The sequence below is a fragment of the Vicia villosa genome, unplaced genomic scaffold (genome assembly GCF_029867415.1).
Source record: "Vicia villosa cultivar HV-30 ecotype Madison, WI unplaced genomic scaffold, Vvil1.0 ctg.001700F_1_1, whole genome shotgun sequence".
NCBI classification, from domain to species: domain Eukaryota; kingdom Viridiplantae; phylum Streptophyta; class Magnoliopsida; order Fabales; family Fabaceae; genus Vicia; species Vicia villosa.
Window position 1 is genome coordinate 44,511 of NW_026705702.1, and position 15,391 is coordinate 59,901.

At 31.4% G+C, this 15,391-nt stretch overlaps 1 protein-coding gene across 1 annotated transcript; it reads left to right on the plus strand.

The window, feature by feature from the left end:
• Nucleotides 1–13,852: 13,852 nt before the first annotated feature.
• Nucleotides 13,853–14,891, plus strand: LOC131636344 (probable glutathione S-transferase parA). The gene is made up of 2 exons (XM_058906962.1): nucleotides 13,853–14,256; nucleotides 14,345–14,891. The coding sequence occupies exons 1-2, from the start codon at nucleotides 13,939–13,941 to the stop codon at nucleotides 14,681–14,683; spliced, it is 657 nt and encodes a 218-aa protein (XP_058762945.1). The 5' UTR covers nucleotides 13,853–13,938; the 3' UTR covers nucleotides 14,684–14,891.
• Nucleotides 14,892–15,391: the final 500 nt, after the last annotated feature.

Here is a 15,391-nt window from a genome sequence, read left to right on the forward strand (position 1 = left end):
TAACCAACTTATTAATTCACCGGTTTAAGAACTAGAACACAACAACATAAAAACACACAACTTAAACACGACATCAATGCAACCAACCTACCAACATCGTTGTTACTCAAGTATGAAAAACTGCACTACACCATGCATTCGCTGCGCACTCTGATTACTTGTAAAATATCAACTCTACCAAGTTTACTCCAACTTCCAATCACCAAAACCGGCATAATAAAGATTTTCGACTTAACTCTTCGGAAGTTTCGTTCCAACAGGTATTCTACGCTCTCGTAGTTACTGAATATTTCAAACTTAGATCCGTAAGACAACACCTCGGAACATTCAACATAATTACAACAACGACTACTTCCAAATCTTGGATGAGACATTCATATACTTCCATAAATTCCTAATTGTCATAAAACATAACTACAACTTTACCATCTTTTAATAACACATTCTCCAAAATCGTCTTAAACACATAACAACATTACAACCACATATGGTACATGGGTCCAACTAATTCTAACAAGATAACTCATCTTCTTCACTTCCCACTAATTCAACATACCAAACCATTGATTCCTACTTATATTGACATAGTGCTCCATAAATTCTTGTCTGAATCAACATAACCTAGTAACTCATCTTTTTCCAACCAAAATCGCACTTTAATAAACCAACTTATAATTTCACTCCTTTTAATAATCACAACTCAACTTTCAATTATTCTACGCGCTCTCCTTCTGATTTTATAACAGCTCAAAACATTCGCAACAAACACTAGCTCCAACTCATCCAAACAAATATGGAAGATACGCTTCATACTCCATACATACACCTTAAGGCATACTAGCCATTCGCTTCATCACAAACAACGACTCAAGTTATCCAGAACTCGACTGTGAGTCTCCATACTACTCATCAATCCAATCGCAACTTCATGCTATCATTCTTAAATTCAACTAATATGCTTATATACGAATCTGCATCGACAAATCAAACAATACTCAAGCGCTCGGCTTGACTTCAACCAATTCATCGTACATACTATACTAGTTGGCACGACACATCTATCCATCAATTATGATTTTGTCTACTATCAACAATAGATTAAGGGTGATCAGTTCCTCAATTTGTCAATAGACAGCCGACAACCATAACAGTGGCATAAATCATCATTACCTAACGACAATATTGTACTTCAACTTGTGCCCAAATTCCGTAAGCATAATGCTCCGCCAATTCTCTAAGGCCTACCAACGTCTTCTTAGTTTCTTCAATTCCAACCTCGCCAATGATACAAAAACATTCAAAATCCAATACACATTCTTATACATGCTCGTAGCACAACACAATTATCAATTAAACATCCTTCTAACATCGGGAATTACTACTACATCAAGTACAATTCGATTCGGTTTGCTCCAATTGCAACTTTCATCCAAGTTAAGAATTTCAACAATGCTAACCAACTAATTGTCTTTCTTTTATTCTCAGAACCTTTATAATCCACCTAGTTTCACACTTGGCCTCATTCAATTCACAACTTAACAGTATTATCGTGGTCTCTCTTGAATTCGTTCTTCTCTCAACATTACCATCTCATAACATCGTCACTATAATCATTCTCATTCAACATAAATTGCATCTCCATGCATTTTCCGATACCGTCGCATTCTTACAAATACCAACGTTTCATTCCTTATCAATATTTTACATTCTTCTTCACCTTTTCAATTTTCAGCAAGAATCACCCAACATCAAACACAATTATCTCTTCCAATACATACTTCCCAAGCATAAAATTATATTTCAAAATGAAGGTAATTTTGTGTAGATTCCAGAACTTCAAGAATCGTCCAAATCCGAGTTACGAGTAAAAAGTTATCATCCTTGCAATGGGGCTGGTTCAGAATTTCCGTATGCAGAATTTTCCAAAAAGTCAGCATCAGACCCAAATATTAAAGCGTACTTTTCCCCCTCTTCACAAACCTCCTGAAGACAAATCTTATATGAAACCTATAGGGAATTTCGTAAGCTTTCCAAAAAGTCCAGAATCGCTTTAATCAGAATCACGAGTAAAAAGTTATGGCCCTTTTACTGACAGCTGCTCCATAATTGCAAAATTCAGAATTGGAGATTGATGAACATAAGTTCCATCTCTCTCTCTCTTTCTTCCAAGATCTACCAACATCCTTTCTTTTCATCCAACTACGAAAATCACCCGACTTTAATCCAAATATACTCAATACATACCATCTACCGAATTAATCCATCAACTATCATTCCCATTGGAATAATTCCTCATTCTCAATCAATTTAACATCCATAATCTACGCACATCTCAAACTCGACTGTTACGAATTCATGACTCCATACTCTCACCGGTTCGCAACAACATCGCTTCAATAACGTTTGCACTCTTACAATCAACATCACCTTGAACCAACTTCTACATACTAACAACACGTCCGGGAGACAAGCCTCTCCCCCACTTATTTCAAACCAACACCTGAAGACAACAACTAGAACTAACAAATAAGTACCGACAGTGTTTCACACACATGTCAAGTACTAAGGGACAATCAACATTAGACAACATTGGCCGGACAGACTGACCTGCTCTGATACCACTTGTAACACCCCACTTTCCCATTTTATAAAAATACGGTAAAATAATAAAAATTTATCAGAGTTCACAAACACAAGTGGAATGTCACATCATTTCAAACCAAACAGAATATGAAGTCTCAATTACTTCATCTATTCATTTCTCATTAATCAATAAAAACAGCGGAAATATTATTTTATTTAAAAATAATCACGACACATTTGCCAACTTATTCCAAAACTCCACATAAAATCGTGGTCCTCAAATATTTGAATAAAAAACAGATACGTAACAAAATTCAATTAAAAATAACAAATAAAATAATCCCCAAAAACATCCCGTGTTACGTATCAGAGCGACTCGAACTAACAACACGGAAGACTTCCATAAAGCTATCCTGAACTTTCACTGCTATTCTTGAGTACCTGCCCATTTCCCATGGTAGGGGAAATATCAGCAGAAAGGGTGAGTACTCACATACCATTATAAAAGATATAGGAACAAATATAATAACATAATTCACAGGTCGAGGTTCATGTTCACATAACATCACACTGCATATACAAACTTCATTTATTCAAACATTCGTCACAGTATAAATTAACGCATCATTCACAATATCATAAACAAATCATCACAGATCCATTCATTTATGCAACTCCACAATGCACATATCACGACACACATGTCCCTTCCAATCACAACTCAACAAACATATAATAATAATAATTACAATGCAATGTGACTCAATGACTTGACACAATGCATGTGGTACCAAAACATCGTGGTTCATGACCACAGTTCCCGTCGGAACTCTCGACCCCTTTTTCATGGTCCAATGTGACCCCTATTTCATGATCGCACTCACGACCCCTGTTTCATGGTCAAGTACGATCCTTATTTCATGACCGCACCAATTCATGGTTCATTCAATCGAACCTGATTCCTAAAAGAATCTGGATAATTCGCATACACTCCACTGAGCAACGAATTATCTCCACCACGACTCCACAATTGAGTCCGGACCTACTAGGCATCTACCATAGATTTTCACCTAGCAGTCTCAATGCTATGTTATGCAATGCACAATCAACACAATATGCATAATCACAAATAACAACATGCATATCACACGATCCTCTTGATCACACGTAAGCCACACACTAACCGTAATTCACAAAGGATTACCACAACACAATATGCACATTCATAATAGATAATATGCATATCACACGATCCTCCTGATCACACGTAATCCACACGCTTACCGTAATTCACAAAGAATTACCACAACACAATATGCACATTCATAATAGATAATATGCATTCAACAACAACATACAACAACTACCAATTCATATGACTATCATACAGTCACTACATCATACCACAACTGTCCAACACATCACCTATACATGTCAAAACCTGCAGCAATCACAATCCACAGCTACAACACACATTCGCACAACCAAACTCAACATTTCACAGTTCAACACATCGTAACATATACGGAAACACATATAACGCATCGAATCATTAGAATTCTGGTATTGAAAATAATTTTAACAGAAAGTACACGAAACCAGCTTTCCAACGATTCGAATGGCGCGCGAGTCGGACACACGGAACAAAAGTTATTATTTTTCAAAGTATTTCAACAAACCCGACACCGACATTTTACACTGACACCTTAAAAGCACATTAGAACTTATTTAAATTTAATTATAGGACTTGAAACCATTTTTACAAGAAAGTACACTGTATTAGGTTTCTCCAGGTTCGAACGGTGAGTCAAACGGACACCCGAAACTCAAGTTATGAATTTTTGAAGTTTTATAAAAATCCTGCATTTTTCCTGCGAACAGCTCTCGGGTTCCCACTCAAATCCCCTCAAAATTTCATCTAAACATCACTATAATACAAATTAAATACATAGCAACCTATATCTATCATGTATCAACAATTAGGAACCTTAAAACATGATTTCTAGCACAAAAGTTTTGAATCCAAATCCAAACCCTAACATTTCAATTCTAGCAATTTCAAGAACAAAATCCCTTTTCAAAATTGTTCGTAACTTCATTCCAACTCTGACACGCGAACACGCAACAACAACACATTTACATCATACACTTCATAATCATACAATCTCATAATAACAATTGCAACCAATTATCATTCTAACAACAGTCATCATAACAACATATAATTCATAAATCAACAATCATCAAAATTATCACATAACGACAAATCCCCAAAACCCCAAATCATATCATTATACCTAAACCCATATCAAGAATAATAGTATGGAAACCCCCCTTACCTCAAAATTGCTCAGAAAATCCTGCGGAGATTGATTCTTGAAATTGCCCTAGTTCTCCCTTGATCTTCCTCTCTAGCTTGTTCTTCTTCCTCTTCTCACTTCTACAATGTTTTTCACTCTTCTACGTAACTCTTCCTTTTCTCAACTTCTAATTCTCTTTTATTCCAATACTAACCCTTAGACCTCTAATACTTAATTCCAACCTTACCCTTCCCTAATTAAATAATTATTTAATAAATCACTAAATATTCATTCTATTATTCTATTAATAATAATAATAATAATAATAATAATAATAATAATATTAATAATAAACATAATAATAATAATAATAATAATAATAATAATAATAATAATGATAGTAATTATAATAATAAAACTATTATTACTTATATCACATAACTACTACATAAAACTATTATTACTTATATCACATAACTACTACATACATTTCCCGTCTACTCATCCCACTATGGACTCCACACCTACACGCTCAACCACACACCCTTAACAAGACCAAACAATTAAAATAACACACGAAGATTAAATAATTAAAAATGGGGTGTTACAGAAGCAGTCTCACATTGGTTAGAAAATGGAAGAATGAACACTTTATAAGTGAGAAAACCCACGCACCTATTACCTTAAGGTTTTAGGTGGACAAGTGATGTGTCTCTCATAAAGTGTGTCCCAAGTAAACATGCTTCCTCATTGACCCTCCGAGTTACCCCTAACAGAAGTGCCTTTCAAAATTAAGGCGTTTGGGTGAAGACTTTTTGTGAATAGACTTCCGACTAAGGATTTACTTTTGTATAGAGGCATACCTTTGTCTTTAGATAATGCTAAGTGTGTTTTTTGTGGTATTGATCCGGAAAGTCGAGATCACTCTTTTTTCAAGTGCAATGTGGTGAAGGTTGTTTGGAGGGAGGTAGCTAATTGGATCGGAAAACCGGTAGGTGGATTGGAGGAATAATGTTTATTGTGTTTCATGGATTGGTTTTCCTTTTGTAAAAAAAAGAAGGTTAAAGAAGGAAAATTAGGTGTTGTCTGGTTAGCTATTTTGTGGATTATTTGGTTATCTAGGAATGGTATATGCTTCCGGAACGAAGTTTGGAAAATTAGGTGTTGTGTGATTAGCTATTTTGTGGATTATTTGGTTATCTAGGAATGGTATATGCCTCCGGAAAGAAGTTTGGAAAATTAGATGTTGTGTGATTAGCTATTTTGTGGATTATTTGGTTATCTAGGAATGGTATATGTTTCCGAAACGAAGTTTGGAATGTGAATAATACAGTTTGGAGTATCAAATCTTTGATTTGGAAGTGAGCTTTAATTGGAGAAATTACTCACCTCATTTGTAGCTTTTAAAAGAAGGTTAAAGATTCTTTGTTATTTCTTTTGTAACTCTGATTGGTTTGTAATTTCTCTTATTATTTAGTCGGATTTTTCTCGGATTTTTCTTGTTTTAATGTGTATTCAGATTATAAAAACTCTTAATTCTCTAATTTATATCATCTTGCTTAAGAAAACATATAGTATTATTTTAACTTTAAATATTATTTTTAAATTTTAACTAAATAATATGTCAAATATTATTTAGTTAGAGTCAAAATGCAATTGTTTTGTGATTGCCACATCTGTAAAAAATAAATAGACCATTAATCTCAAAAATTATAAAATAGAGTTCTAAAGCAGTGTTTTAAAAACTGGACCGGTCATCGAACCGATGAGGGTACTGGGTCACTGGTTTATCGGTCGAACCACTGGGTCACTGGTCGAACCGCACGACCAAACCGGATTAAATCGAATTAAACCGGATAACTCGGTTGAATAGACCTGTCATTATATAGGTATAAAACCTGTCGAACCGGATGATTCAGTCTCTAAAAAAATATAACTAGCTTTTAAATTTTTTAAAAATATCATATCATAAATTCACAATTTCATAACTTAAATTCAAATTTTAAACAAAGGTATCACACATAACAAAATAGTAAAAAATTACAAAGTCTAATTGCAAACAAAGACTAATTATAACATAATCTAAACAAAGTCTAATTACAACATAATCTAATTGAATATTTTATAACAAAATAACTCCAATATGTACCAAATTTAATTCAAAATAGGATCCTCCTAAAAAGAAAATCAAATAAAATTCAATATTGTTATGAAATTAACCAAAACAATATAGATGAAAGAGAGATGAATGAGAGAAAAGAAGAGAAAAAGTAATATTGTATTCTCATCTTTTAAGTAGATAGCTTTACATTGCAAAGTGGTCTCTATTTATAGGATATTAGGAAGGGGAAAAATCATAACCTTACTATACCACTTAATAGGGAATATGAAGATGAAAGATAAGAATATATATGGACATCCACAATAATATTTATTCATAACACTCCCCCTTGGATGTCCATTGAGGATATGCCTCGTTAAAACCTTACTAGAGAAAACCCAGTGGGAAAATATCTAGTGAAGGAAAAAGAGTACAATATCCTTTGATTGTGAACTGCCTCGTTAAAAACCTTACCAGAAAAACCCAATGGGACAAAACCACGGTGAAGGGAAAAAGAGTGCAGAAAATATTTATTTCTCCCCCTCATATATACATTTATATGTGAGACGATACTATTTGTAGTAGTTACTTAAAATGTCTTCTTCGAAGTGACTTCATGTAGTGCTAATAGTTATGCAAGACTTTATGAAGTTGTTGCCATGATTTGTTTCATAGATCTCCATGAAATGGTTGTACCATCACATGTAAACAAATAACCTCTTTCTGATCTACCATTGTGAGAATCTGACAAGTAACCAGCATCTTTAAGATAACGAAGTATACGTTTGACCGCTTTCCAATTTCTTCGTGTAGGTGAATAATTCTATCTTACTTATAGATTGACGGCAAATGATATATCATGATGTGTATAATTAGCAAGGTGCATTAGAACTCTAATTGCACTAAGATATGGTACTTCAGGACCAAGCAATTTTCATCATTTTCTCGAGGCCTGAAAAGTTCTTTCTCCATATCTAAGGATCTAACATTTTCATCTAAAGATCTTTGTCCATATAGAATCATTTCAACACTTTTCTATATAGCCTTCTTGATGTACAAATATTCTTTTGTCCACATGCTCAATTTGCAAACCTAGACATATTTTATCTTTTCTAGGTCCTTCATCTCAAACTCTTTATTTAAGTAATTTATAGCTTTTGGAAGCTCTTCAGGAGTTCCAATAATACTTATGTCATTCACATAGACAACTAATATTGCAAATACTTTTCCATATTATTTTATGAAAATACAAGGACAAATTGAGTTATTTATATATCCATCCTTTAGTAAATATTCACTGTGGTGATTATACCACATGCATCCATATTGTTTCAACCCATAGAGAAACTTGTTCAATTTAATGGAGTAGTTTTCTCGAGATCCAAAATTACGTGCCTCTGGTATATTGAACCCTTCAGGGAGTTTCATGTAAATGTTCCTAGTAAGTGAACCATATAAATAAGATGTCATTACATCTATCATGTTCAAATTAAGCCCTTCATGTGTTACAAGGCTAATTAATTATCAAAAATCAATTGAATCCACTACAGGTGAATATGTTTTATCAAAATCAATCTTAGGTCTTTGTGAAAATCATTGAGAAATAAATCAAACTTTATATCATTCTTATTTTTCTTTTTCACAAAAACTCATTTATATCCAATTAGTTTCACACCATGAGGTGTTCGGACTACAGGTCCAAAAGTGAGTCACTTGTAAAGTGAGTTTAATTCTTCTTCAATTGAATAGATTTATTTTGGCCAATTCTCACTTAGTCTACAATCTTTAATAGACTTTTACTCATGATCCTCGTTATCATTGATCACTTTTAGCACTATATTGTATACAAAGACATTGTCAATATTGACTTTATTTGGTTATCTCAATTTCGGTTCCATTCCATTTCATCCATGACATAATTTATCGAGATCTCTTTATTTCATATTTCAAGTACTTGATTTGTTCTTCTGGAACTGAAAATTAAATTAGGTCAAAGTGCTCTTAGCATTTTCATATCCTCACTTGGGTCATCTTTAGTTTCTTTTCTTAGTAGAGGACTTTTAACATTAGAACCGACTTTCATACCACGCTTCAGGCGCAGCAACAACTCATTTGCAATATTATATTATCCAATAGGAGAATCCACTTTGAGTGGAGTATTATCAGCTGATAATTTATTTCATAAACTTTGCAAATTAATAATATTTTGAACTTTTGGTTCATATTGATTTGTACGAGGATCAAGACAACAATTTATTTTAAATTGTTCATTTGAACTTCTTGTTCATGATTTCAGCTGCTTATTCTCTCCCCCTAATATTGGGAAAAATAATTTATCAAGTGATAATCAACCTACTGGGCTGCAATCAAGTATTTGATTATTTTCTCAAATTATATCCTCAAAATTGAGAGTCATTATATTTTTCCAATATTCTTTCACGGCTCATCTTAATGTATTATATTGGAGCAATTGGAATATACACAACACATCCAAATGTTCACAAATATGAGAAGTATTATAATAAATTAGGGAGGACTAAGATATAGTATCTTGTTGGCTTAATGCGAATAAATATCTTAATATCATACTTTGGGTGTTTCAAATATATAATTTAGAATTGATGATCTCATAAGTATCAACCATATAATTAACTTTAGACGTCTAAAGAATGGATCTTCGGGTCCATTTTCTTTTTATGAACATATATTATATGATATTCAATATCAATTTTAATAATATATGTGATACTTATACAGGAATTTCTAAAAATCCAGAAAACAAGATCTTAGTCTACTTAGTTGAGAAAATAATTTCACAAACTTCTGGTTGTGAGTAGAGACATATGCATGATATTTTAGTCGATGCAACAATTAATGTCATAAAAACGCAATTTCTTAAATTTTTATTTTCCTTTAGAAACACACAAAAATTGACTGGATTGAAGAAACTTCTGGTTCTTCAATACAAATTATTCTCATCATATTATATCTGAGATGACTCAACCGATTTTACCAACGATACATTTAAGTGTAATTTGTAAACTATTGGTTTACAATGACATGTGCTTCAATTGTATTAATATAAGTGTAGTACAAGCCCGAAGGAAAAGCCGATAGCTTTTCTATTATACATTTTATGTCCAAATTCATTTGTGTAATACAAAGATATTCAATACCTTCAATATAATTCATTTGAATTATCTATGACGAAAATATTTGACAAGACATAAAGAGAACACACAAAAAAAAAATATAAAGGATTAAAGTTCATTCGAATCTCGACTCTATCAAAATATGAGATTACTTTTGTGTGCCTTTAAGATAGACTAACAAATGTCATCCATACACTATACTTGTAAAAAGAAAAGAATAGTATAATTAAGATTTATATGAGAAATCTAAACACTATTATAACAACTTTAAAATATGTAGCAACTTTAGACTATTGATATATTCTTTAATAGATTGCAATGTCTTAATTCTCTTGTTAAAATATCAATATTTAGAAATAATATGAATAAAGAAATTGTATCAGCAAGACTTTGTTTGATATGAGGTATTACAATTGAGTACATAAATTAAACACCGATCATCCTAATTTTGGAGCATCAAGAACTAAATCTAATATGTGTAATGATTGACAATATATTCAAAACCAATATGATAGTATCCCATGATTAATAATTTTAATCATACACACGCATATGAACATATTATCATATAATTATCAAAATTATACATAATCATATCATCAAAATTATATCATCATATAATTATGTTGTTTTACTATCCTTCAGGGATGTTTGATAAGATCTTCAGTAACTATATAAATAATTTGTTATAAATAATGATCGAAAACATATAACCATCCTGCCGCGATGCGTTAAAATTATTTGTGTTATTCTTCTGGAATGACAATCTTTTATGAGCATATTACAAATTATAAATTTTTAGATCGATACAACAACAAAAATTTATGAAATCCTTCAGGGATATTTTAATATTACTCTTGCAATATTTTTGGGATGCATGAAGATCATCCTCAAAATCATCCTTCTGGGATACTTCAATATTATTGATTCAATCATTTTAGAATTCGATAATATTATTGAAGCAATCATTTTGATAATTTTTAACATAATTGATACAATCCTTCTAGGATTCAATAATATTATAGATGCGGCCTTTTAAAGGTGATTGAACGTTGAATTCTTCTGGAATTCATCAATTATTATAAACACAATAATCGATTAAACTCAATCTTTGAACAATAATTTGGAGATAGTTTAATATTAATCTTTAGTTCTACAAATATCACATCACTAACTATTTCCATAAATAACAATCAAGAAAAAGTATTCTTTGTGCAATCCTTTAGGGATATGTTATTAGTATAGATGCAATCCTTCTGGGATTCATTAATATCATGATGAAATTCTTCTAATATTATAGATACAATATTTTAAGGTGTGAGAAATCCTTATTTTAAAACTTTAACTCTTCGAGAATTATAAATCACAAATGATCTTCGTAGTGATAAAAAGTTTTTTTTGTGTGTAGTTCTTCAGGAACTCAACCACAATCACCATTTTTTTTTATAATTCTTCAAGATTTATTTATCAAACTCAATATTATCCTTCTAGGATATTTGATACGTTCTTCAAGAACTATATAACAAACTTAATACTATCTTTAATGGATATTTGTTAAGTTCTTCAGGAACTATATAACAAACACGTTATTTTTGTAATCCTTTAGAGATTATTGATAATTAATAAGATATAATATCAAAATTCGACATGAATAATGAGAAAGTAAAATAATAAACTAATATTACCTCTAACAATTAGGGCTTCAAATTTATTTTTCAAGTTTGGTAGAGCTTCGTGTTGATAACGTGTTATGAAATTAACCAAAACAATATAGATGAAGGAGAGATGAATGAGAGAAAAGAAGAGAAAAAGTAATATTGTATTCTCATCTTTTAAGTAGATAGCTTTACATTGCAAAGTGATATCTATTTATAGGATATTAGGAAGGGAAAAAATCGTAACCTTACTATTCCACTTAATAGGGAATATGAAGATGAAAGATAAGAATATATATGGACATCCACAATAATATTTATTCATAACAAATATGTCTATGTTATTTAAGAAAATTTATTAGCAAAGATAACAAATAGACAATAAAGTTTTTAATTTGTCACTAACGAAAAAAACTATGTGAGAATGCTATTTAAGTAATACACTACTAAATATATTAAAAAAAAAAATTAAAAGAAATGTTAAAAAAAAAGTTAAAAAAAAAAAGAAATTAAACCGCTGGTTTTTCGGTTTTCCTGATTTTCTCGGTTTTCACCGGTTCCCACCGGTTTGATGGCATACCCGATCCGACTATTGAACCAGACCGGTTACCTGGCCGGTTCCCGGTTCGACTGGTCCGACCGGCCGGGTCGATCCGGTTTTTAAAACACTGCTTTTTACATTGTCAATCAATGACGACCATTTTAAGCCCCTGTAAATTTTAAAATATTTTTAGGGTTTGACATTTTAAAATATTTTAATTAAATATATTGTAATTTTTTTTTACACTAATGCTGTGTTTGTTTTAAGAGAAATCATGAAGAGAGAGTTAGCAAAGAGAGAAATAGGGGAGAGATGTCCAACTTCTCTTGTTTGGTGTGCAGAGAAGTAGGATAGAGAGACCAAATTTTAGTGGGACCCACACCTTTTTATACTCTTCTCTCCTATGAGAAGAAATGTGATAGAAACTTGCTCTTTAATTATTTTTTCAATTATAGTCCTCTTAATCTTTTAAAAATCAATTGTAAAGATTTTTACACCAATATATAATATTTATAAGAATATTTTTTTTAAGAATAAAATTACTTCAAATATTTTAAGATCAGATTCTAACGTAACAACATGTTGATAAAAAAAATAGATTTAAAAATTAAAATAAAAAGTGACATAATAATAACAACAATAATTTAAATTAAAATAAGTAAAATTAAATAAATATATAACAATATATATAAGTAATATAATTAATTGAAAATTAAAAATTAAAAAGTATATTTTTGTATTTTATTATTAATATGAAATGTTTTTAGATATGGGCATTTTTGTCATGTCACAAAATTATTGTTAATCTCTCTTCTCTATTTCTCACTTCTTTCTCTTATTCCAAACAATACATCAAATCTTCTCTATTTCTCACTTATTTCTCTCTTCTCACACTCTCTCTCACCTCTTTCTCTCTTCTCAACTTCTTCTCTCAACCAAACACACCCTAACAGTATACTACCAATAAACTCATAAAGTTATTCTAGTCCATATAAAATACAAATATTTAATCGGTTGAAAAGCACAATTGGGTTTTCCATGTCTAATAATGTTATCCTACTCTAAATAAATACAAATATTTTATCGGTTGAAATGGACAACTGTCTTCTAAATGAAGCTTTAGAATCAGAAACTCTATATATTACTTATTTTATCTGCTATATTTTCAATGTAGAGGGTCAGTATTCCACAATCAGTTTTTTATAATGCAATTAACTTTATTCCATAGCTTTGTAGCATATATTTCAACGGTGAACACAATTGCACATCCCGGGTCAAATATGATATCTATAAAAATAAACGAATTGTTTGAATTAATTCCTTTCACATTATCTGGTATATAACACGTGTGCTCTAATTCCACAAAAGAATAATTACATATTGTAGAATTATTAGGAATTACTAGGTGTTGATGTCTTTTCAAATCAAAAGATTAAAAGTTTAAAATAAAGATGGTTAATTTTTCGATGTAAAACGGGTAGCGGCACAAAGAATGGATTATGCCAACTATAAATAACCCAAACACTCACAATAAATCATCCAAACAATAACTCAATTTCAAATTACAAATAACATCTAATAAACAAGTTACACATTGTGTACAGACATGGAAAAGGGAACCGTTGTTTTGTTGGATTTTTGGCCAAGTGTGTATGCAATGAGAGTAAAAATCGCATTGGAGGAGAAAAGAGTCTCATATGAGTGTAGGCAAGAAGATTTTCAAGCTAAAAGCTCTCTACTTTTAGAGACGAACCCGGTTCACAAAAAGATCCCGGTTTTGATTCATAATGGAAAACCCATATGTGAATCACTCAACATTGTTGAGTATATTGATGAGGTTTGGAATCACAAGCCTTCTCTTTTGCCCTCTGATCCTTACAACCGATCACAAGCCAAGTTTTGGGGAGATTACATCGACAAACATGTAAGTAATTTTAGTATCTATGTATGTTATTAATTATTTTGACTTTATATAAAGGTTTAATTTGTTGGATTCTATTTGACATATGTAGGTATATAGCATTAGAAGGAAGATATGGTTAGGAAAAGGAAAAGAACAAGAAGAAAGTAAAAAGAAGTTTATAGAATGTTTGAAGACTTTAGAGGATGAGCTTGGAGATAAGCCATATTTTGGTGGAGATGAGTTTGGATATGTTGATGTGGCTCTTATTCCCTTCACAAGTTGGTTTTACACATATGAGACTTATGGGAAACTAAGCATAGAGGAAGAGTGTCCTAAGCTCGTGGCTTGGGCCAAAAGGTGTATGGAAAAAGAGAGTGTAGCAAAGTCACTCCCTCACCCTCACAAAATCCATGCTTTTGCAACCACAAGATTTAATGGGAACCGGTGAAGAAACTTTGTTTGGAGAATAATCAATTGTGCTTTGCAAGCACAAGATCGAAGATTCAAAGTAGTTTACTATAAAATAGAATTTATGTTTGAATATATTGTTAGAGTAAAAGAAGTTTATGTCTTAATGTAACAAAGCCAATAAGAGTTGAAAAAATGTATTGGTGGTTCGGATGGCAAAATATTAGTTATTTTTATAATGCATTGAAGTTAATCTCCGTGTATATTTGGATTCATCTTTGGCAGGCACAAAGGTGATTCTAAGACTTAAAATCGATTCTGATAATGTTTGTTAGTTTTTGTTGAAAATAATTTCTGTATCTATAATCTATGAAGCACCGACACCTCTAAAATCAGACGTGTCGGTGTCCATGTCGATGACGGACACCTGCACCGACACTTGCAATTACATTTTATTTATTTATTTTTTTAAATTATTAACGGTGTCGTCGTGTCAGTGTCAAGATCATTTTAGGAGTGTCCGTGCTTCATAGTCTATAATTGATTGGAACTTAGAACTGAGTATGTATAGTCTTTGAATTTTAATGAGTTTTTATGTGAACCTAAAGACTAATGGTGACGGGTTAAAACATACATATTGAATAAGTCTTGTCTAGTATTATAAAGGATATATATATATATATATATATATATATATATATATATATATATATATATATATATATATATATATATATATATATATATA

Excerpts from the sequence above, each read along its gene's own strand:
- LOC131636344 (XM_058906962.1), top strand. The coding sequence starts at position 13,939 with ATGGAAAAGGGAACCGTTGTTTTGTTGGATTTTTGGCCAAGTGTGTAT. Across the intron at positions 14,257-14,344 it reads GAGATTACATCGACAAACAT|GTATATAGCATTAGAAGGAA; the intron begins GTAAGTAATTTT and ends TGACATATGTAG.